Below are 24011 nucleotides of genomic sequence, written 5' to 3'. Positions count from 1 at the left end.
TGGCTTTCCCTTAAGGTGGTGTTTCTGCTGGCTATTGCTTCAGCTAGAAGAGTGTCGGATTTGGGTGCCTTGTCCTGTAGTTCCCCATATCTGATATTTCACCGTGACCGGGCGGTTCTTAGGACTCGACCCGGCTATCTACCTAAGGTGGTTTCTTCGTTCCACCTTAATCAGGAGATTGTAGTTCCGGCACTTGTTTCTCCTGATCTGTATCCCAAAGAGCGGTCTTTGGATGTGGTACGGGCTCTCTGTATCTATGTGAAGAGAACTGCTTCTATTAGGAAATCTGATTCTCTCTTTGTGCTGTTTGGATTTCACAAACGGGGCTGGCCCGCTCACAAGCAAACTTTGGCCAGATGGATTAGACTGGTGATTGCACATGCTTATGTGAAGGCTGGTCTCTCTGCTCCTGATCACATTAAGGCCCATTCTACTCGGTCTGTTGGACCTTCTTGGGCGGCCCGCCGTGGTGCGACCCTTGAACAATTGTGCAAGGCGGCTACGTGGTCCTCAGTGAACACGTTCATAAGGTTCTATGCCTTTGATACTGCCGCTTCCCAGGATACTTCCTTTGGACGCAGGATTCTTGTGCCCGCTACAGTGCGTCCCCTCCCATAGGAACTGCTTTAGGACATCCCCTATGTCTATCCTTGTGGAGCCCAGTGTACCCCGCAGCAGAAAACGAGTTTTATGGTAAGAACTTACCTTTGTTAAAACTCTTTTTCTGCGAGGTACAGTGGGCTCCACAAGGCGCCCACCCTGACGCACTTAGCTACTTTGGGTTGGTATGGCATTAGCCGCTGACACTTCTCCTGTCGGGAGAGTGTGGTGTTTGTGGCAACTGGCAGTTGTCGTCTTTTATTTGCTACTGCATTGGGCTGGTTAACAAAACTGAACTCCTGTGCACTGAGGCGGGGTGATATAGGAGGCAGCGCTATGCATCTTGGGAAGAAGGTCAAAGCTTTTGAGCCTGTTGGTGCTTCCGATCAAGATCCTACTCTACACCCCTATGTCTATCCTTGTGGAGCCCAGTGTACCTCGCAGAAAGAGTTTTAACAAAGGTAAGTTCTTACCATAACTCGTTTTTTTTTTCATGACACCACAAGGATAAAAAATGTTTTATTGTGCTAGCTGTGTTCACTGCCCAGTAACAGCACTTACTTACTTACAGCCCAGGACAGCTCTAGCCTGAAAGTCACTGAGCTCTTCGCTATAACCAATTCTATTGTAATTTTCACTATGGAGATTGTATGGCTTTTTGCATCTGATAGCGGTGAAGGTGGCTGAAATGGGCGAACACTGATTAGATGGGTACATTTGGCCATGTAGTGTATGTAAGTGGACAGGCTATGGCCTAAAGTGACGTTAGGCCATTCAGCGTTGCATGTAAACTGGATTACGCACAGCTGAGATATTTACAAAACAGTGCATGTTCAGGGCCTGTACAGCGCATGCAGCGATGGTCGTGATAGTGATCCGGTGCTTGGATCTGCAATGCTGGCAGAAGTAGTTTTTTTTGTTTTTTTCTTCAAGCGACTCCTGCAGCATTAATATATTTTAGCATTACTGCTGCGTCCAAAGAGTAGAATCCTATTGAGGTTTTTTATTGTGAAAAGAGAAAATACTTAGATGAAAGAGGGGAGACGGGCTGGAAGCATTGACCAAAGAGAAACATTACCATAGTTATAAAACAAATGACATGCTAGTTTAGCAACCTCAGAACATATCATGTACTGTAAAATCACATGCCAATAGCAAGAAGAGTGGAAAATGCCAAAATTGATCATAATGTTCACTGTTTGGACAGAAGAAAGACAGGCTCAGCCTAGAAAGGCAAATCCAAAGGCGCTAGTGGAAAACACTGTACCCCTATCACGTATAGCAGGGCTTGAGAAAAACCCAGGGGCCAGGTCACCATGGCCCCTAGATTTCTCTATCGTCCTAAGTGGATGCTGGGGTTCCTGAAAGGACCATGGGGAATAGCGGCTCCGCAGGAGACAGGGCACAAAAGTAAAGCTTTTACAGGTCAGGTGGTGTGTACTGGCTCCTCCCCCTATGACCCTCCTCCAGACTCCAGTTAGATTTTTGTGCCCGGCCGAGAAGGGTGCAATTCTAGGTGGCTCTCATAAAGAGCTGCTTAGAGAGTTTAGCTTAGGTTTTTTATTTTACAGTGATTCCTGCTGGCAACAGGATCACTGCAACGAGGGACAGAGGGGAGAAGAAGTGAACTCACCTGCGTGCAGGATGGATTGGCTTCTTGGCTACTGGACATGAAGCTCCAGAGGGACGATCACAGGTACAGCCTGGATGGTCACCGGAGCCACGCCGCCGGCCCCCTCACAGATGCTGAAGCAAGAAGAGGTCCAGAATCGGCGGCTGAAGACTCCTGCAGTCTTCTTAAGGTAGCGCACAGCACTGCAGCTGTGCGCCATTTTCCTCTCAGCACACTTCACACGGCAGTCACTGAGGGTGCAGGGCGCTGGGGGGGGGCGCCCTGGGAGGCAAATGAAAACCTTTAAAAAGGCTAAAAATACCTCACATATAGCCCCAGAGGCTATATGGAGATATTTACCCCTGCCTAAATGTACTAAATAGCGGGAGACGAGCCCGCCGAAAAAGGGGCGGGGCCTATCTCCTCAGCACACGGCGCCATTTTCTGTCACAGCTCCGCTGGTCAGGAAGGCTCCCAGGTCTCTCCCCTGCACTGCACTACAGAAACAGGGTATAACAGAGAGGGGGGGCAGAATAAATGGCAATATATTAATATAAAAGCAGCTATAAGGGAGCACTTAATCATAAGGCTATCCCTGTCATATATAGCGCTTTTTGGTGTGTGCTGGCAGACTCTCCCTCTGTCTCCCCAAAGGGCTAGTGGGTCCTGTCTTCGTATAGAGCATTCCCTGTGTGTCTGCTGTGTGTCGGTACGTGTGTGTCGACATGTATGAGGACGTTATTGGTGTGGAGGCGGAGCAATTGCCAAATATGAGGATGTCACCTCCTAGGGGGTCGACACCAGAATGGATGCCTTTATTTGTGGAATTACGGGATAGCGTCAACTCGCTTAAGCAGTCGTTTGCCGACATGAGGCGGCCGGACACTCAATTAGTGTCTGTCCAGGCGCCTCAAACACCGTCAGGGGCTGTAAAACGTCCCTTGCCTCAGTCGGTCGACACAGACCCAGACACAGGCACTGATTCCGGTGGTGAAGGTGACGAATCAACCGTATTTCCAGTAGGGCCACACGTTATATGATTTTGGCAATAAAGGAGATGTTACATTTAGCTGATACTACAGGTACCACTAAACAGGGTATTATGTGGGGGTGAAAAAACTACCAGTAGTTTTTACCGAATCAGAAGAATTAAATGACGTGTGTGATGAAGCGTGGGGTGCCCCGATAAAAAACTGCTAATTTCAAAGAAGTTATTGGCTTTATACCCTTTCCCGCCAGAGGTTAGGGAGCGCTGGGAAACACCTCCTAGGGTGGACAAAGCGCTAACACGCTTATCAAAACAAGTGGCGTTACCCTCTCCTGAGACGGACGCACTTAAAGATCCATCAGATAGGAGGATGGAAAATATCCAAAAAGGTATATACACACATGCAGGTGTTATACTACGACCAGCTATTGCGACTGCCTGGATGTGCAGTGCTGGGGTAGTTTGGTCAGAGTCCCTGATCGAAAATATTGATACCCTGGACAGGGACAATATTTTACTGTCGTTAGAACAAATAAAGGATGCATTTCTTTATATGCGTGATGCACAGAGAGATATCTGCACACTGGCATCACGGGTAAGTGCTATGTCCATTTCGGCCAGAAGAGCTTTATGGACACGACAGGGGACAGGCGATGCGTAGAGGAGTTATTTGAGGTCGGTCTATCGGATTTGGTGGCCACGGCTACGGCCGGGAAATCCACCTTTTCTACCTCAAGTCACTCCCCAACAGAAAAAGGCACCGACCTTTCAACCGCAGCCCTTTCGTTCCTTTAAAAATAAGAGAGCAAAGGGCTATTCATATCTGCCACGAGGCAGAGGACGAGGGAAGAGACAGCAACAGGCAGCTCCTTCCCAGGAACAGAAGCCCTCCCCGGCTTCTACAAAAGCCTCAGCATGACGCTGGGGCTTCGCAAGCGGACTCGGGGGCGGTAGGCGGTCGTCTCAAAAATTACAGCGCGCAGTGGGCTCACTCGCAGGTAAATCCCTGGATCCTGCAGATAATATCTCAGGGGTACAGGTTGAAATTAGAGACAGAGCCACCTCGCCGTTTCCTGAAGTCTGCTTTACCAACGTCCCCCTCAGAAAGGGAGACGGTTTTGGAAGCCATTCACAAGCTGTATTCTCAGCAGGTGATAGTCAAGGTACCTCTTCTACAACAAGGGAAGGGGTATTATTCCACTCTATTTGTGGTACCGAAGCCGGATGGCTCGGTAAGGCCTATTCTAAATCTGAAGTCCTTGAACCTATACATAAAGAAGTTCAAGTTCAAGATGGAGTCACTCAGAGCAGTGATAGCGAACCTGGAAGAAGGGGACTTTATGGTATCCTTGGACATCAAGGATGCGTATCTCCACGTTCCAATTACCCCTCACACCAGGGGTACCTCAGGTTCGTTGTACAAAACTGTCACTATCAGTTTCAGACGCTGCCGTTTGGTTTGTCCACGGCATCTCGGGTCTTTACAAAGGTAATGGCCGAGATAATATTTCTTCTTCGAAGAAAAGGCGTATTAATTATCCCATACTTGGACGATCTCCTAATAAGGGCAAGGTCCAGAGAACAGCTAGAGATGGGTTTAGCACTATCTCAAGAGGTGCTAAAGCAGCACGGATGGATTCTGAATATTCCAAAATCCCAATTAATGCCGACAACTCGTCTGCTGTTCCTGGGGATGATTCTGGACACAGTTCAGAAAAAGGTTTTTCTTCCCGAAGAAAAAGCCAAGGAGTTATCTGACCTGGTCAGGAACCTCCTAAAACCAGGAAAGGTGTCTGTACATCAATGCACAAGAGTCCTGGGAAAAAATGGTAGCTTCTTACGAAGCAATCCCTTTCGGCAGATTCCATGCAAAGGGATCTGTTGGACAAATGGTCAGGGTCGCATCTTCAGATGCACCTGCGGATAACCCTGTCGCCGAGGACAAGGGTATCCCTTCTGTGGTGGTTGCAGGAGGCTCATCTATTGGAGGGCCGCAGATTCGGCATACAGGATTGGATCCTGGTGACCACGGATGCCAGCCTGAGAGGCTGGGGAGCAGTCACACAGGGAAGAAATTTCCAGGGAGTGTGGTCGAGCCTGAAAAAGTCTCTTCACATAAGCATTCTGGAACTAAGAGCAATCTACAATGCTCTAAGCCAGGCGGAACCTCTGCTTCAAGGAAGACCGGTGTTGATCCAGTCGGACAACATCACGGCAGTCGCCCATGTAAACAGACAGGGCGGCACAAGAAGCAGGAGGGCAATGGCAGAAGCTGCCAGGATCCTTCGCTGGGCGGAGAATCACGTGATAGCACTGTCAGCAGTATTCATCCCGGGCGTGGACAACTGGGAAGCAGACTTCCTCAGCAGACACGACCTTCACCTGGGAGAGTGGGGACTTCATCCAGAAGTTTTCCACATGCTATTAAACCGTTGGGTAAAACCAATGGTGGACATGATGGCGTCTCGCCTCAACAAAACACTGGACAGGTATTGCGCCAGGTCAAGAGATCCGCAGGCAATAGCTGTGGACGCGCTGGTAACACCTTGGGTGTACCAGTCGGTATATGTGTTTCCTCCTCTGCCTCTCATACCAAAGGTATTGAGGATTATACGGCAAAGAGGAGTAAGACTAGTGGCTCCGGATTGGCCAAGAAGGACTTGGTACCCGGAACTTCAAGAGATGGTCACGGACGATCCGTGGCCTCTACTTCTGAGAAGGGACCTGCTTCAGCAGGGTCCTTGTCTTTTTCAAGACTTACCGCGGCTGCGTTTGACGGCATGGCGTTTGAATGCCAGATCCTAAAAGGAAAAGGCATTCCAGAAGAAGTCATTCCTACCTTGATAAAGGCAAGGAAGGAAGTCACCGCGAAGCATTATCGCCGTATTTAGCGAAAATATGTTGCGTGGTGCGAGCAGCGGAGTGCTCCGATGGAGGAATTTCAACTGGGTCGTTTTCCTACATTTCCTGCAATCAGGATTGTCTATGGGTCTCAAATTGGGATCTATTAAGGTTCAAATTTCGGCCCTATCAATATTCTTCCACAAAGAATTGGCCTCAGTCCCTGAGGTCCAGATTTTTATCAAAGGAGTACTGCATATACAGCCTCCTGTGGTGCCTAAGGTGGCACCGTGGGATCTAAATGTAGTTTTAGATTTCCTCAAATCCAATTGGTTTGAACCACTAAAGAATGTGGATTTGAAATATCTCACATGGAAAGTGACTATGTTACTGGCCCTGGCTTCGGCCGGGAGAGTATCTGAACTGGCGGCTTTGTCTTATAAAAGCCCTTATTTAATTTTCCATTCGACATAGGGCAGAGCTGCGGACGCGTCCGCATTTTCTCCCTAAGGTGGTATCAGCGTTTCACCTGAACCAGCCTATTGTAGTGCCTGCGGCTACAGACGACTTGAAGGACTCCAAGTTGTTGGACGTTGTCAGAGCCTTAAAAATATACATTTAAAGGACGGCTGGAGTCAGAAAATCTGACTCGCTGTTTATACTGTATGCACCCAAAAAGTTGGGTGCACCTGCTTCTAAGCAGTCGATTGCTCGTTGGTTTTGTAACAAAATTCAACTTGTACATTCTGTGGCAGGCCTGCCACAGCCTAAATCTGTTAAGGCCCATTCCGCAAGGAAGGTGGGCTCATCTTGGGCGGCTGCCCGAGGGGTCTCGGCATTACAACTCTGCCGAGCAGCTACGTGGTCAGGGGAGAACACGTTTGTAAATTTTTACAAATTTGATACCCTGGCAAAGGAGGACCTGGAGTTCTCTCATTCGGTGCTGCAGAGTCATCCGCACTCTCCCGCCCGTTTGGGAGCTTTGGTATAATCCCCATGGTCCTTTCAGGAACCCCAGCATCCACTTAGGACGATAGAGAAAATAAGAATTTACTTACCGATAATTCTATTTCTCGGAGTCCGTAGTGGATGCTGGGCGCCCATCCCAAGTGCGGATTATCTGCAATACTTGTACATAGTTATTGTTAACTAATTCGGGTTATTGTTTAGGAAGCCATCTTTCAGAGGCTCCTCTGTTATCATACTGTTAACTGGGTTTAGATCACAAGTTGTACGGTGTGATTGGTGTGGCTGGTATGAGTCTTACCCGGGATTCAAAATCCTCCCTTATTGTGTACGCTCGTCCGGGCACAGTACCTAACTGGAGTCTGGAGGAGGGTCATAGGGGGAGGAGCCAGTACACACCACCTGACCTGTAAAAGCTTTACTTTTGTGCCCTGTCTCCTGCGGAGCCGCTATTCCCCATGGTCCTTTCAGGAACCCCAGCATCCACTACGGACTCCGAGAAATAGAATTATCGGTAAGTAAATTCTTATTTTTGCTGCCTGGTTACCAGATTATGCTGAAAGGGCAGAAACAGATCTCCAAACTCTGGCTACTTAGAGCTTTCCGATAAGGGGGCCTCGGCGTGGCCAGGGATTGCGTCTTCAAAGGGTATAGTGATGTGGCCACAGGGTGGGGGGTATTCTTTGCCGGGGGGGGGGGGGGGGGGGGGGGGAGATGGCTGCGGAGTGGTGGTTTGCCTCGGGGTACCCCCTTAGGTTTGTGGTGGGTAGCTGCTCACTAACGGGGGGGTTGTTTACCCATGGGGAAGCTGCACAGCACTGTGGCTGCTGAGGGCTGTGGGGGATTGTTTGCCTGGGGGGTTAGGGGAAGCTGCTCAGTCATGTAGTCTGGCTTCTACACTTTTTTCCTGGCTCCTAGATTTTAGAAAAATTTGTCAAGCCCTGACGTATAGTCTTAACTGACCCACTATACAGGACTGCCGCTGCTCCCGGGCGAAGAGCTGACCCTAAAAAAAAAAAAAAAAAAAATTGACATCAAAAGAAAAAATTTAGGGAGCGCTGTCCAAACACAATAGGTAAATCAATATAAATTTATTACAATAAATAAATCTTTAAATACATTCTAAATGCAGTTAAAAGCACTACAATAACAACATCTGTGTTATGCCATAATAAACATTTTCACATGAATAACAAAAAATTAGAATATTAATAACTCATTAAGTACCAAGATATATATTAGTTATCAGCAACCTCTATCTCTTAATGGATAGAAGCAGTCAGACATTTGTTAATATTGTCTGATTGTTTCTATCCATTAACAGATAGAGGTTGCTGATTAGTAATACATATGTTTGTACTTAATAAGTTATACATTTTTTTGTATTCATGTGGAAATGTTTTTATGGCATAACCAGACTTTTTTTATTGAGGTTCTATTAATTGCTTTTTTTTATTTTAACTTAGAAAAGTCAGAGAGAAAATAGATGGGAATGTTAGTGCAGGAGCCGGAAAGGGAAGAGAATTGGGCTTTACAATTGTTAATACATTTTATAGTAATTGTGCAGGGATACGTACGATTTGCCGGTGAACGGGATTCCGGCTGTCATCCTGACAGCGGGATCCCATCCGCCAGAATGCCGGCAGCTGCGCTCGCCACAGGTTATATTCTCCCTCTATGGGCTGTAACACACGCGCCGGATTCTCGCGGATGGCAAAAGGCCGGACAAACTTTGTGTGTGATGCTGTGCGCATGCGCAGCATTAGACACGGCTTGGAAAAAACCCGTTGTGTGTGAAAGCTCCCCTTCACACACACGGTTCACTGGCTGCAAAGACGGCCCGGCAGCCGGACCTTCCAGTGGATAGTTCCGGCTGCAACCCGGCAGCTGGGCCGGGGCCGTGCACTGTGTAAGGACACTAGACCTGGCACTGTTCATTACAATGCCGGCACGGGTAAAAGCCATCCGGCTTTTACCCGGCCGGCAAAATCCGGCCCGTGTGTTTTAGCCCTATGGGTGCCGTGGGAACCCATTTAAGGAGAATAGCCTGTGTCGCTGGTATTCCAGTGGTGGCATTTCACCGGCTGTCGGGATTTCAGTGGCAGTATTGTGAGCGCCAGAATCTCGACTAGCGGTATTTTAACCGCTTCCCATTGTGTGAACAATTTTCCCATTTCTATATTTCTTTTGAATGAACAGTTATAATTCACAACCATTTTTGTACTTTTATTTTCAGTGCAAGAAGCCTTGAAGTCTATGATTTTTCCATTCACTGCACCTTCGTCGCCAGCTTTTAAAGCAGCAAGTGATAACCCGCTAGGTATTCAGAGCCCTGCAGCCTCCCGTAAAGTGCAGGGATCACCGGACACTTCTGACTTGCTGAGATCACTTCCTCAGAAGTACAGGAGAAAAGCTGTACCCAGCGAGGAGATGGAATATATACAAGTAATGCTCACAGGATCACTGTTCTGTATTTGTCCTCAGGAGGTCGTCAAGGATCTGGAAACCTCCAGCTAGAAAAGCTGATCTAGTGATCAGCTGGGAGACTATGAAACAGCAGGCATTCTTGGCCCAAATCTGTGACGTGATTGGTTGTGACTATCATGTGATTGCCTTAGTACCGGGTGATCTTGCGACAGGTCTATATGATGTATCGATATATCGTACCTGCGTGCACACTTCACAGTCTGCTTTACAGTGGCACGATATATCGTTATATGGTGAATGTAACTGAACCACGTTGTGTGTCGCATCACCCCGTCTAATGTGCAGTGCTTCAGATAGCAAGATGTGACCATACAATTCATCTATTATGAATTGTGTATACACTACATGATGGCGCAGAGTAGTCTCAGGAACCATGATAGCACAAAATATTATGTAGTGTGTACCCAGCTGTACACTCAGTGACGCAATGCTTTCTGTGGTCAAGAATCCTGGCTGCTTCAGTCTCTCCCAGCCCTTTTAGTTAGATACAATGGGGGGGAATGTGATATGGTGTGCGAATCAGAATGTGAGAGATTTTGGGAGAGTTCTCCTGTTTTTTTGGGGGTTTTTTTTAAAGTGGCAATCATTTACATAGCAAAACCAATTGATTTATATTCCCCCATATGATTTGCTGGAGATATTCCCAATCTGTTACATGGCTTAAGAATTTTATTTTCCTATTTATAGTTGTATTTGAGATCAGAATGTATTTCAGTTTCTCTTACGTCCTAGAGGATACTGGGGGTCCATTTAGTACCGTGGGGTATAGACGGGTCCACTAGGAGCCATGGGCACTTAAAGAATTTGATAGTGTGGGCTGGCTCCTCCCTCTATGCTTCTCCTACCAGACTCCGTTTAGAAAATGTGCCCAGAGGAGCCGGTCACGCTGCAGGAAGCTCCTGAAGAGCTTTCTGCATTTATTCTCTATGTTTGTTATTTTCAGGCAGGGCTGGTTGGCACCATTTCCCCGTTCCCCGCTGACAGGACACTGAGCTCCTGAGGGAACTATTCGCAAGCCCTACCACGGCAAGCGTACATTCCCGCAGCACACCGCCACCCCTAACAGAGCTAGAAGAATAAAGAGTTGAGTACTAAGCCGGCATCCCGGCTAGCGGGGCGCCGGCCATTATGGCGGCATGAGGGTACGGAGACGCACGGCTTCTACACAGGGCGGAATGCGTCTCTGGACACAGTACACAACTGCGTCCTCGTACACTGTACAGAGTACCCATACTGGCACAACAGCCTTAAAACGTTTTTCTCCATTTCAAGCACCAGATTCCTCAGCCAGTATAAAAAAATAAAAAAGTGCGAAGACCACGGGCCATTTAAGGGGCGCGGCTTCACTATGAGAGGATCCAGCAGCTCCCCAGCCTCATTTTCCCTCTGCAGTGGACACAGACACTGACAGGATAGGGATGCGCAGATCCTCCAGTGTGACTCCACATTACCTCAGCGGTACCAGGGGGTCATAGCAGGGAAGATCGACTATTAGTGTACCAAGTCGGGGTACTTAGCCTGCGACCCGGCTAAGCTTGGCATTAGCGATAAGGGTGCGGTGGGGGCTGGCTCCAAACAACTCCTGTGTCTCCCTGAAGGGCTATTTGTGGGTTAATTGCGCTTAACCTTTCTCTAACGTCCTTGAGGATGCTGGGACTCCGTAAGGACCATGGGGAATAGACGGGCTCCGCAGGAGATAGGGCACTTTAAGAAAGCTTTGGATTCTGGGTGTGCACTGGCTCCTCCCTCTATGCCCCTCCTCCAGACCTCAGTTTTACACTGTGCCCAGAGGGAAATGGGTGCACTGCAGGGAGCTCCCCTGAGTTCTCTGCCTAGAAAGCATTTTTGTTTGGATTTTTTCTATATTTTTACAGGGAGCACTGCTGGCAACAGGCTCCCTGCATCGAGGGACTGAGGAGAGAGGGGCAGACCTTCTTAAATGATAGGCTCTGCTTCCTCGGCTACTGGACACCATTAGCTCCAGAGGGGGTGAACACAGGTTCGTCCTGGGCGTTCACTCCCAGAGCCGCGCCGCCGTTCTCCTCACAGAGCTAAAAGAAACGAAGTCAGAAGACGTCTCAGGCGGCAGAAGCCTTCAGAGCTTCACTGAGGTAACGCACAGCACCGCAGCTGTGCGTCATTGCTCCCATACACCTCACACACTCCGGTCACTGTAAGGGTGCAGGGCGCAGGGGGGGGCGCCCTGGGCAGCAATATAACACCTCTCTTATGGCAAAAGACAATATACATGTACAGGTGGGCACTGTACATGTATATAAAAGAGCCCCCGCCATTTTTTAATAACTTTGAGCGGGACAGAAGCCCGCCGCCGAGGGGGCGGGGCTTCTCCCTCAGCACTCACCAGCGCCATTTTCTCTCCACAGCACCGCTGAGAGGAAGCTCCCCGGACTCTCCCCTGCTTTACACACGGTGTAAGGGGGTTTTGAAGGAGAGGTGGGGGGGGGGGGGCACATAATTGGCGTATTATTACTACACAGCGCTTCTAGAAAGGGGCATTCTGTGTTTTTTTACAGGGGTATAGCGCTGGCGTGTGTGCTGGCATACTCTCTCTCTGTCTCTCCAAAGGGCCTTAAAGGGGATACTGTCTTCAGAAAAGAGTTTCCCTGTGTGTGTGAAGTGTCGGTACGCGTGTGTCGACATGTTTGACGAGGAAGGCTCGCTTAATGTGGAGGGGTAGTGCTTGAATGTCATATCGCCGTCGGCAACGCCGACACCGGAATGGGTGGATATGCAGAATGTCTTAAATGCAAATATCAATCTATTGCATAAAAGGTTAGACAAGGCTGAAGCTAGGGATCAGTCAGGTAGCCAGACCATGCCTGTCCCTTTGGCGCCAGGACCTTCGGGGTCTCAGAAGCGCATCATATCCCAGATCGATGACACAGCTACCGACACGGATACTGACTCTAGTGTCGACTATGAAGATGCAAAATTACAGCCGAGGGTGGCAAAAGGTATTCGGTACATGATTATTGCCATTAAAGAGGTTTTGCATATTACTGAGGAACCCCCTGTCCCTGACACGAGGGTACACATTTATAAAGGGAAAAAGCCTGAGGTCACCTTTCCGTCCTCATTTGAGCTGAGCGAATTGTGTGAAAAGGCTTGGGAATCTCCAGATAGGAGACTACAAGTTCCCAAAAGGATTCTTATGGCGTATCCTTTTCCACAAACGGATAGGATACGATGGGAATCTTCGCCTAAAGTAGACAAGGCGCTGACACGCTTATCCAAAAAGGTGGCACTGCCTTCTCAGGATACGGCTTCCCTCAAGGATCCTGCTGATCGCAGGCAGGAAATTACCATGAAGCACATTTACACACATTCAGGTACTATTGTTAGACCGGCTATGGCGTCGGCCTGGGTTTGTAGTGCGGTTGTGGCATGGGCAGATTCCTTATCTACGGAGATTGACACCTTAGATAGGGATGCCATTTTAATGACCATAGAGCATATCAGAGATGCTGCCTTGTATATGAGAGATGCTCAAAGAGACATTTGTTTATTAAGCTCCTGAATAAACGCTATGTCTGTTTCTGCTAGGCGGCTCTTGTGGACCCGACAGTGGACGGGAGACGCCGATTCAAAGCGGCATATGGAGTCCTTGCCTTACAAAGGGGAGGAGTTGTTTGGAGACGGCCTCTCGGACCTTGGCCCTCATTCCGAGTTGTTCGCTCGCAAGGCGAATGTAGCAGAGTTACACACGCTAAGCCGCCGCCTACTGGGAGTGAATCTTAGCTTCTTAAAATTGCGACCGACGTACGCGCAATATTGCGATTACAAACGAGTTAGCAGTTTCTGAGTAGCTTCAGACTTACTCTGCCTGTGCGATCAGTTCAGTGCTTTTCGTTCCTGGCTGACGTCATAAACACACCCAGCGTTCGCCCAGGCACTCCCACCGTTTCTCCGGCCACTCCTGCGTTTTTTCCGGAAACGGTAGCGTTTTCAGCCACACGCCCATAAAACGCCTTGCTTCCGCCCAGTAACACCCATTTCCTGTCAATCACAATGCGAACGTCGGAGCGATGAAAATGCCGTGAGTAAACTTACTTTCATCATAGTAAAGTTACTTGGCGCAGTCGCAGTGCGAACATTGCGCATGCGCACTAAGAGAATTCTCACTGCGATGCGATGAAAAACTCCGAGCGAACAACTCGGAATGAGGGCCCTTGTCTCTACTGCTATGGCTGGTAAGTCGAATTTCTTACCTTGTGTCCCCCCGCAGCATACAAAAAAGGCACCTCATTATCAAATGCAGTCCTTTCGTTCCAATAAGAGCAAGTAGGTATGGGGATCGTCCTTTGTTGCCAGAGGTAAAGGCAAGGGGAAAAAAAAGCTGCACACAGCTAGTTCCCAGGAGCAGAAGTCCTCCCCTGCATCTGCAAAGTCCACCGCATGACGCAGGGGCTTCCCGGGGGGAGGCAGATCTAGTGGGGGCTCGTCTTCGGTTTTTCAGCCACGTCTGGGTTCGCTCACAGGTGGATCCCTGGGCATTAGAGATTGTTTCTCAGGGATACAGGCTGGAATTCGAAGACTTGCCTCCTCGCCGGTTTTTCAAATCGGCTCTGCCGGCTTCCCCGTCAGAGAGGAAGCTAGTGTTGACAACAATCCAAAAATTGTATATTCAACAGGTGATAGTCACAGTTCCTCATCTCCAGCAAGGAGAGGGATATTACTCAACCCTGTTTGTGGTCCCGAAACCAGATGGTTCGGTCAGACCCATTTTAAATCTAAAATCCCTGAACCTGTACTTGAAGAGGTTCAAGTTCAAAATGGAATCACTCAGGGCGGTCATCGCCAGCCTGGAGGGGGGGGGATTGGATGGTGTCCCTGGACATAAAGGATGCTTACCTTCATGTTCCGATATTCCCCCCTCACCAGGCGTTCCTGAGATTTGCAGTGCAGGACTGTCACTACCAATTTCAGACGTTGCCGTTTGGGCTTTCCACAGCCCCGAGAATTTTCACCAAGGTAATGGTGGAAATGATGGTGCTCCTGCGCAAGCAGGGCTGTCACAATTATCCCATACTTGGACGATCTCCTCATAAAGGCGAGATCTCGGGAGAAGTTGCTGGACAGCGTGTCGCTGTCCATGAAGACGTTGCAGTTACACGGCTGGATTCTCAATATACCGAAGTCCCAGCTAGTCCCTACAACGCGTCTGACCTTTTTGGGCCTGATTCTAGACACAGACCAGAAAAAGGTTTTTCTTCCGATCGAAAAGGTTCAGGAGCTCATAGCCCTGGTCAGGAACCTATTAAAGCCAAAAAAGGTTTCAGTGCATCATTGCACACGGGTTCTGGGGAAGATGGTGGCTTCATACGAGGCCATCCCCTTCGGAAGGTTCCATGCGAGGACTTTTCAATGGGACCTCTTGGATAAGTGGTCCGGGTTCCATTTACAAATGCATCAAAGGATCACCCTGTCTCCCAGGACCAGGGTATCTCTCCTGTGGTGGCTGCACAGTGCTCACCTACTAGAGGGTCGCAGGTTCGCCATTCAGGACTGGGTCCTAGTGACCACGGACGCAAGCCTCCGAGGCTGGGGAGCAGTCACACTGGGAAGAAATTTCCAAGGTCTCTGGTCAAATCTAGAGACTTATCTCCACATCAACGTCCTGGAGTTGAGGGCCATATACAACGCCCTGCGTCAAGTGGAGGAATTGCTTCGGGAAAAACCGGTTCTGATTCAGTCAGGCAATATCACGGCAGGGGCTCATATAAACCGCCAAGGCGGAACAAGGAGCAGAGTGGCCATGGCAGAAGCGACCAGGATTCTACGCTGGGCGGAAGGCCATGTAAGCGCACTATCAGCAGTGTTCATCCCGGGGGTGGGCAACTGGGAGGCGGACTTCCTCAGCAGGCACGACCTGCATCCGGGAGAGTGGGGACTTCATCAAGAAGTCTTCGCACAGATCACGGGTCGGTGCGGACTGCCTCAAATACACATGATGGCATCCCGTCTCAACAAAAAGCTAAACCGGTATTGCTCCAGGTCAAGGGACCCTCAGACGGTAGCAGAAGACGCTCTGGTGACACCTTGGGTGTTCAGATCGGTCTATGTGTTTCCTCCTCTTCCTCTCATGCCCAAGGTGTTGAGAATAATAAGAATAAGCAGGGTCAGAACAATCCTCATTGTTCCAGATTGGCCACGGAGGACTTGGTATCCGGAGCTACAAGAGTTGCTCACAGAAGATCCGTGGCCTCTTCCTCTAAGGCAGGACCTGCTGCAGCAGGGGCCCTGTCTGTTCCAAGACTTACCGAGGCTGCGTTTGACGGCATGGCGGTTGAACGCCGCATCCTAGCGGAAAAAGGGATTCCGGAGGAGGTCATTCCTACCCTGATCAAGGCTAGGAAAGACGTGACGTTGAAACATTATCACCGTATATGGCGAAAATATGTTTCTTGGTGTGAGGCCAGAGCTGCTCCTACGGAGGAGTTCCATTTGGGCCGTCTACTTCACTTCCTTCAAACAGGAGTGAATTTGGGCCTAAAATTAGGGTCCATAAAGGTCCAAATTTCGGCCTTATCCATTTTCTTTCAAAGAGAATTGGCCTCTCTTCCTGAAGTACAGACTTTTGTGAAGGGGTGCTGCATATTCAGCCTCCTTTTGTACCTCCGGTGGCGCTTTGGGATCTTAACGTGGTATTAAGTTTCCTCAAGTCACCTTGGTTTGAACCACTCAAAACAGTGGAGTTGAAATACCTCACGTGGAAAGTGGTCATGTTGTTGGCATTAGCTTCGGCAAGGCGTGTTTCAGAATTGGCGGCTTTATCACATAAAAGCCCATACTTGGTTTTTCACGTGGATAGGGCAGAGTTGAGGACTCGTCCTCAATTTCTGCCAAAAGTGGTCTCATCTTTTCATGTGAACCAACCTATTGTCGTGCCTGTGGCTACACGGGACTTGGAGGATTCCGAGTCCCTGGATGTGGTCAGGGCTTCTAAGATTTATGTGACCAGAACGGCTAGGATCAGGAAGACTGAAGCTCTGTTTGTTCTGTATGCGGCCAACAAGGTTGGCGCTCCTGCTTCAAAGCAGACTATTGCTCGCTGGATCTGTAACACGATTCAGCAGGTGCATTCTACGGCAGGATTGCCATTGCCTAAATCGGTTAAGGCCCATTCCACTAGGAAGGTGGGCTCTTCTTGGGCGGCTGCCCGAGGGGTCTCGGCATTACAGTTGTGCCGAGCAGCTACTTGGTCGGGGTCGAACACCTTTGCAAAGTTCTAGAAGTTTGATACCCTGGCTGAGGAGGATCTCCTGTTTGCTCAATCGGTGCTGCAGAGTCATCCGCACTCTCCCGCCCGTTTGGGAGCTTTGGTATAATCCCCATGGTCCTTACGGAGTCCCAGCATCCTCAAGGACATTAGAGAAAATAAGATTTTACTTACCGGTAAATCTATTTCTCGTAGTCCGTAGAGGATGCTGGGCGCCCGTCCCATGTGCGGACTTCTTCTGCAAGACTTGTATATAGTTATTGCTTACATAAGGGTTATAGTTTATTGGTTGACCCGAGGCTATGTTGTTGTTCATACTGTTAACTGGGTAGTTTATCACAAGTTATACGGTGTGATTGGTGTGGCTGGTATGGATCTCGCCCTTAGATTTACAAAAATCCTTCCTCGTACTGTCCATCTCCTCTGGGCACAGTTTCCCTAACTGAGGTCTGGAGGAGGGGCATAGAGGGAGGAGCCAGTGCACACCCAGAATCCAAAGCTTTCTTAAAGTGCCCTATCTCCTGCGGAGCCTGTCTATTCCCCATGGTCCTTACGGAGTCCCAGCATCCTCTACGGACTATGAGAAATAGATTTACCGGTAAGTAAAATCTTATTTTTCCTGTGTGTGTATGTGCTGTCACATTTACATTATGTCAAGCAAGGAGTGTGTTTCTTGTACAGCGGAGTGTTCCTTTTCACCAGGGGGCTCACTACTGGGTACTCAGGGTTCACAGACTAGCGGGGCTGAACCAGAATGGGTTAATTCTCATAAGGGAAATATCTCCACTCTTTCTACAAAATTGTCCCGCAATGAGAGAGCCGCAATACTTAAAATAGACTGTGGATGAGTTTATGAACAGAGACTCAGTCCCCAAAGCCGCCTCTCAATCACCTCCCACTTGTCCGCAGAAGCGATCTCTGGCCCATATCCTGCAGTCTGACGCTGACAGGTCAGACATGGAGGAGAGGGAGGTGGACTCAGAGGGGGGAGGCAGCTCTGTCACAGGGAACAGAGGCTCTTATAGAGGCTATCAGAGATGTTCTGCAGATTCCTGTTAAGGTGTTAGAGGAGTGTGAGGAATCTTATTTTAATGTAAGAAAGAAGTCCTCAGTCACTTTTCCTGTGTCAAAGGAATTGAATACCCTGTTTCAAGAACCATGGGTCAATCCTGATGAGAAGTTTCAGATCCCTAAAAGGTTGCTCTCATATTTTCCTTTTCATCTGGAGGATAGGAAAAAATAGGAAAATCCACTGATAGTGGACGCATCAGTCTCTAGGCTATCACGTAAAATTGTATTGCCTGTTCCTGGTGCAGCCTCCCTGAAAGACACGGCTGAGCGTAAAATTGAGACTACGCTCAAATCATTGTACACAGCTACTGGGGTGGCCCAAAGACCCACTATTACATTTGTGTGGATCACTAAAGCCATTGCTAAATGGTCAGGTAACCTAATTGAGGGGTTAGATTCCTTATCTAGGGGGGATGTTGTCTTACTCCTGCAGCATATACAGAACTTTGCAAAGTTTGTTGTGGAAGCCATAAAGGTAAGTGTCGGCACGCAGGGGCTTGTGGCTACGCCAGTGGACTGCTGACGCGGACTCCAGGAAAGGCGTGGAAGACCTACCATTCACTGGAGAGGCCTTGTTTGGAGATGAATTAGACAAATGGCTCTCCATAGCTCCTGTGGGTAAGTCTGCGTATCTTCCTTCCGCAGCCCCCTTAACAAAGAAGACTTATTTAGCTTCTACGTTTCAGTCCTTTCGGACGGCCAAGTTCAAGGGCAAATCCAGAGGTGCTTCTATGTCCTCCAGCGGCGCAAGAGGTAAACCACGCATACCACCAACTACAGGTGCTCAGGAACAGAGCTCAGACTCGGCTTCCTCAAATTCTTCTGCATGACGGTGGACCGCAATGCATGGAGGGCTGTCCGGTGGGAGTCTAACTACAATTCTTCAGATCTGGTCAAATTCGTACCAGGATCCCTGGGTCATATATTTTATTTCCCAGGGCTACAGACTGGAATTCCAAAGGATCCCACCTCAAAGATTCTTCAAATCAGGCTTGCCAGTTTCACTTTACAGCATGCCATCCAAAAACTGGTACAGACTCGGGTCATTGTGCCAGTTCCACCTCATCTACTAAACAAGGGATATTATTCCAACTTGTTCGTAGTACCAAAGCTGGACGGTTTGGTAAGACCACTTCTGAACCTCAAGTCTTTGAACCCGTACTTATGAGTGTTCAAATTCAAGGTGGAGTCTCTGAGAGCGGTGATCTCAGGTCTGGAGGAGGGGGAATTCCTAGTATCTCTGGATCTCAAGGATGCATACCTTCATATTCCAATCTGGCCGCCTCATCAGGTTTATCTCCGGTTTGCACTGCAGGACTGTCACTACCAGTTCCAGGCCCTGCCATTTGGTTTCTCCACGGCACCGAGGGTGTTCACCAAGGTGAGGGCAGAGATGATGTTTCTACTCCGCAAACAGGGAGTGGACATAATTCCGTACCTGGACGATCTCCAGATAAAGGAGACGTCCAGGGAAAGGTTGCTGGATAGCATTGCTCTCTCAACCAATCTCCTCCAGGATGACGGGTGGATTCTGAACCTTCCGAAATCTCGCCTAGAGCCAACACGGAGGCTCCCGTTCCTGGGAATGATACTGGACACAGAGTCACAAAAGGTGTTCCTTCCGTTGGAAAAGGCGTTGGTAATCCAGTTGATGGTTCGGGATGTCCTGAAGCCAACCCAAGTGTCGGTGCATCTGTGCATTCGCATTCTGGGGGAAATGGTGGCCTCTTACGAGGCACTTCAATACGGAAGGTTTCACGCAAGACCCTTCCAGCTCGATCTGTTGGACAAATGGTCCGTATCACATCTGCCCATGCACCAGAGGATCTGTCTGTAGTCAAAGGCCATGATCTCCCTTCTGTGGTGGCTACAGTTTTCTCAACTCGTCGCAGGACGGAGGTTCGGAATTCAGAACTGGATTCTGTTAACCACAGATGCAAGCCTCAGAGGTTGGGGAGCAGTCACTCGTGGGGTGCAGTTTCAGGGAAGATGGTCAAGTCAGGAAGGTATCCTTCCACTCAACATTCTGGAGGTGGCGATAGACGCCCTGACAATTCCGTGGGTTTATCAGGTGGTGTACGTGTTTCCTCCACTTCCTCTGATCCCAGGAATTCTAAAACGACTAAAAAGGGAAAAGGTTCAAGCAATACTCATTGCTCCGGACTGGCCAAGAAAGGCCTGTTACGCAGACCTTCCGGAGATGCTCCTCAACGATCCATGGCCTCTACCTCTTCGCAAAGATCTTCTGCAACAGGGCCTGTTCATTTATAAGGACTTACTGCGGCTACGTTTGACGGCATGTTGAACGGCTGATTCTAGCCAAGAAAGGGATCCCTAACAAGGTTATCCCGTCTATGATCCAAGCCAGGAAGGGGGTAACGTCTAAGCATTACCATCGTATTGGAAGAAATACGTCTCTTAGTGTGAGAGCAGAAATTATTCTGCGGTTGAATTTCATCTGGGACATTTCCTGCTTTTTCTGCAGGCAGGAGTGGATGTGGGCCTGCGTCTGGGCTTGTCCATTTTCTTTCAGAAACAATTGGCTTCTCTCCCTGATGTCCAGACATTCTTGAAAGGTGTTCTGCACATCCAACCTCCCTTTGTGTCTCCCACGGCACCTTGGGATCTCAATGTGGTGCTGCAGTTCCTCCAATCGGACTGGTTTGAGCCTTTACAGGAGATGGATGTAAAATATCTTGCGTGGAAGAACGTCACACTGTTGGCCTTGGCTTCAGCAAGATGTGTGTCGGATCTGGGGGCTTTGTCTCACAAAAGTTCCTGTTTAATTGTCCATGAGGACAGAGCTGAACTCAAAACTCGTCAGCAATTTCTTCCTAAAGTGGTGTCCGCATTTCACACCAACCAACCTATTGTGGTTCCGGTTGTCACCGACTCCTCTGCTACTTCGAAGTGTTTGGATGTTGTGAGGGCTTTGAAGGTGTATGTGAACAGAACAGCTTGTCACAGAAAGACGGACTTGCTGTTTGTTCTTTATGATCCCAATAAGATTAAGTGTCCTGCTTCAAAGCAGACAATTGCACGCTGGATCAGACTTTCTAACCAGCATGCTTATTCCACGGCAAGTTTGCCGTGTCCAAAATCTGTACAGGCCCACTCTACTAGGTCGGTGAGTTCTTCCTAGGCGGCCGCCCAGGGTCTGTCTGCTTTTCAGCTCTGCCGAGCAGCTACTTGGTCAGGTTCGAACACGTTTGCTAAGTTTTGCAAGTTCAATACTTTGGCCTCTGAGGACCTTCAGTTTGGTCAATCAGTTCTGCAGGAACCTCAGCACTCTCCCACCTGGTTTGGGAGCTTTGGTACATCCCCATGGTACTAAATGGATCCAGTATCCTCTAGGACGTAAGAGAAAATAGGATTTTAATTACTTACCGGTAAATCCTTTTCTCGTAGTCCGTAGAGGATACTGGGCGCACGTTCAGTGCTTCGTTCTTCCTGCACTGTTACTTGGTTAAGTAATGTTGCTTCAGCCGTTGCTGTTCCTGTTTCAAGTTTGGTTAGCTTTGCTTTTCTCTTGTTGTGTGTTCTGGTTCGGAATCTCACCACTATCTTTCTCTATCCTTCTCTCGAAGTATGTCCGTCTCCTCGGGCACAGTTTGCTAGACTGAGTCTGTTAGGAGGGTATAGAGGGGGGAGCCAGCCCACGCTATAAAATTCTTAAAGTGTCCATGGCTCCTAGTGGACCTGTCTATACCCCATGGTATTAAATGGACCCCAGTATCCTCTACAGACTACGAGAAAAGGATTTACCGGTAGGTAATTTAAAATCCTATTTTTTTCTTCTCTCCCATCTTCCAAACACTTTTGTCATAATACCTATATGAAAACATTATTTGGTGTCTCAGATTTTCATTCACCTTTCTTAGAGAAGCTCATTTTGGATGAAGTCAAGTTTATTAAAGTCTGCTGTACTTGTTTCCAGATCTCTGCTTAGAGCATTAGCTAGAAGAACAGGATTAAGTGGTTTGGGAGCTATCCTCCAGGGTTGTGTGACTGGTCCCACCGCCCACGGAGCAGGGTGCTTGGGGGTGCCTAGGACGGTATCATGCAGCCTGGAGGGGCACACAGCGGTACAGCCTGGAGACTCACACGGTGCCCATTACCTGGCTGCTCTTGACCCGTCTGCCTGCATGTTGTCATGCCACATATATCCTAGGGAAAGGGCACTTGGGGGCTGGCATTGATGTATAAGCACCTTGCATTGGTCGTGCCATCTTCTGTGACTGGCAACCTATTAAACACAGGGCCATAGGACAGTGATAAGTAACTATTAACACTTCAAGTGCTGAGGAATATTCTGACATAATAGACTTTTTTCACTAATGAGCTGAGGATGCTGCAGAGTTTAATAAAATGGAAAGCATAGCTATGCATCATCCTATATCAGTGGTTCCCAAACGTTTTGGAATCATGGCCCCCTAGAGTATCAGCATTTTATTCATGGCACCCCTAGGCCAAAAAATTCTTAGCGAGAAATTTTGTAATAAATATTTATTCAAAGATTGTGTTTATATGTCATCTTTAGTTTGCATTATGTGAGGAGAAACAAGATTTGCTTCTGTTTGTCCACATATTTTATGATTGGCAGCCACCAGCACTGGTTTTGCCTATTACATTGACCAGAAATAATTTTGATTGGTCCTGGACCACCAAACCAGGGCACCCCTGCAAGTGTTCTGAGGCACCCCAGGGTGCCTAGGCACACAGTTTGGGAACCACTGTCCTATATAATAAAAAGCTAACTGTGCTCTTTATCGCTATGGGGGAATTCAAGTGTTTTGTGTGCCGGCGCCCAGACGAAGCAATTGAAGTTCGGGCACGCACAGCCGTTGGCGCTGACATTACTGTCATATTTTTCCGTCATTTTGATGGCTGGTTACTAGTATTATTTTAATTTATCCTCCCAAAATTTTCTGAACAGTATAATAATGTTGTGAGAATGATAACCAAGAATGTATTCATTTCATTGAGCAACCATAAATAATAATATAACAATTTTATTTTATTAGAACAGAATGCACAATATTGAACATGTTTTAATTTAGTATGTTTCACTAGATGACTTGGACACTGGCTAAAGCTTGCTATCAATAGCTGTAGCGAATATGGTTTAACTTGCAAAATAAGTATCGTTTTTAAATTGAATGTGATTTTACTAAGCTTTATACTTTGAGAACCTGTGGACTAACTAAAATACAAACGCAAACCTCAAGGCACACTAATGGTCCAGGTTTTATCAAATTGATTGAGGTACTATTTAAGTCACCTGTGGCCAAGCATATGGATATACTTAAAACCTGGACCATTGGGGTGCCTTGGGGACTGTGTTTAAGAACCTCTGAGTTAGGCATCTGTTTTGGTGCACTGATTGGTGATTACTTTGTAAGACTAATGGGCCCTACACATTAGGCGATATCAAACCAGAACGAATGAACGAGATAACGTTCATATCTTTCAGTGTGTAGGCACCAACGATGAACGATGCGCAGCCCCGCATTTGTTCATCATTGGTGCTGGGTCAGTTATGTATTGCTATGGGGCCGGGTGGAGAAACTTCACTAAACCCCCCTCTCCCCCACACATGCTACCGGGTCGCCCGCCGGCCGTATCGGCCATTGGGCACCGCGGCGACATATCGCCTAATGTGTACGGCCCTTAAGAGATACCTTCTGTTCTGTATATACGTAGTGTTATTTTTATGATTGTTCTTATCTCTTTTTGTGTTCTTCAGCGTGGAGGTCCTGAATGAGAAGCCAAGACAACCAAAACCGCCGCCAGTATACAAATATTGTTACCAAGCTTACTTGGTTCTGTGTAATCCTATACAATTGTAAACTAGTAGATTTAATAAAATAAGCTTCCAACCTCTGTGTTCATAAAACGTTCTACAACAGCATTTTCTATAAGAAGCATCTGTAGAAAATTGTGTATTTACATTTTTTTTGTATAATGTAATTATTCAATTAAATTGCCTAATTTGTAATATATTAGTCCCGTAATTTAATGGTAAACTGCAATAATGAATTTTCTAGAGTGTTTAGAGAGTACAAAGGTTTTATGTCTACTTACGATGTTAGGCATGACTTGTGTATAGCATATGGGCTAAACACTGCACATAGGGCATGATTCATTATTGAAAGTAAAGCAAATTATCAAGAAACTTGACAGAATCATGTTGCACTGCAGGTGGA

General features: G+C 48.0%; 1 protein-coding gene across 2 annotated transcripts in view; it reads left to right on the top strand.

Annotated features, from left to right (window-relative positions):
• Window positions 1–23803, top strand: part of KGD4 (alpha-ketoglutarate dehydrogenase subunit 4) — a 79059-nt gene extending 55256 nt beyond the window's left edge. For both annotated transcript variants that reach the window (XM_063963335.1, XM_063963340.1), the window contains exons 3-4: window positions 9244–9452; window positions 23552–23803. In XM_063963335.1, the coding sequence (XP_063819405.1) occupies window positions 9244–9452; window positions 23552–23569 (227 nt within the window). In that variant the 3' untranslated portion in view covers window positions 23570–23803. The remainder of the gene's footprint in view (window positions 1–9243; window positions 9453–23551) is intronic.
• The last annotated feature ends 208 nt before the right edge of the window (window positions 23804–24011 follow it).

Source organism: Pseudophryne corroboree, chromosome 1 (genome assembly GCF_028390025.1).
Source record: "Pseudophryne corroboree isolate aPseCor3 chromosome 1, aPseCor3.hap2, whole genome shotgun sequence".
NCBI classification, from domain to species: domain Eukaryota; kingdom Metazoa; phylum Chordata; class Amphibia; order Anura; family Myobatrachidae; genus Pseudophryne; species Pseudophryne corroboree.
The sequence above is the reverse complement of the archived record's forward strand: the minus strand, read 5'-3'. Positions and strand labels throughout refer to the sequence as shown.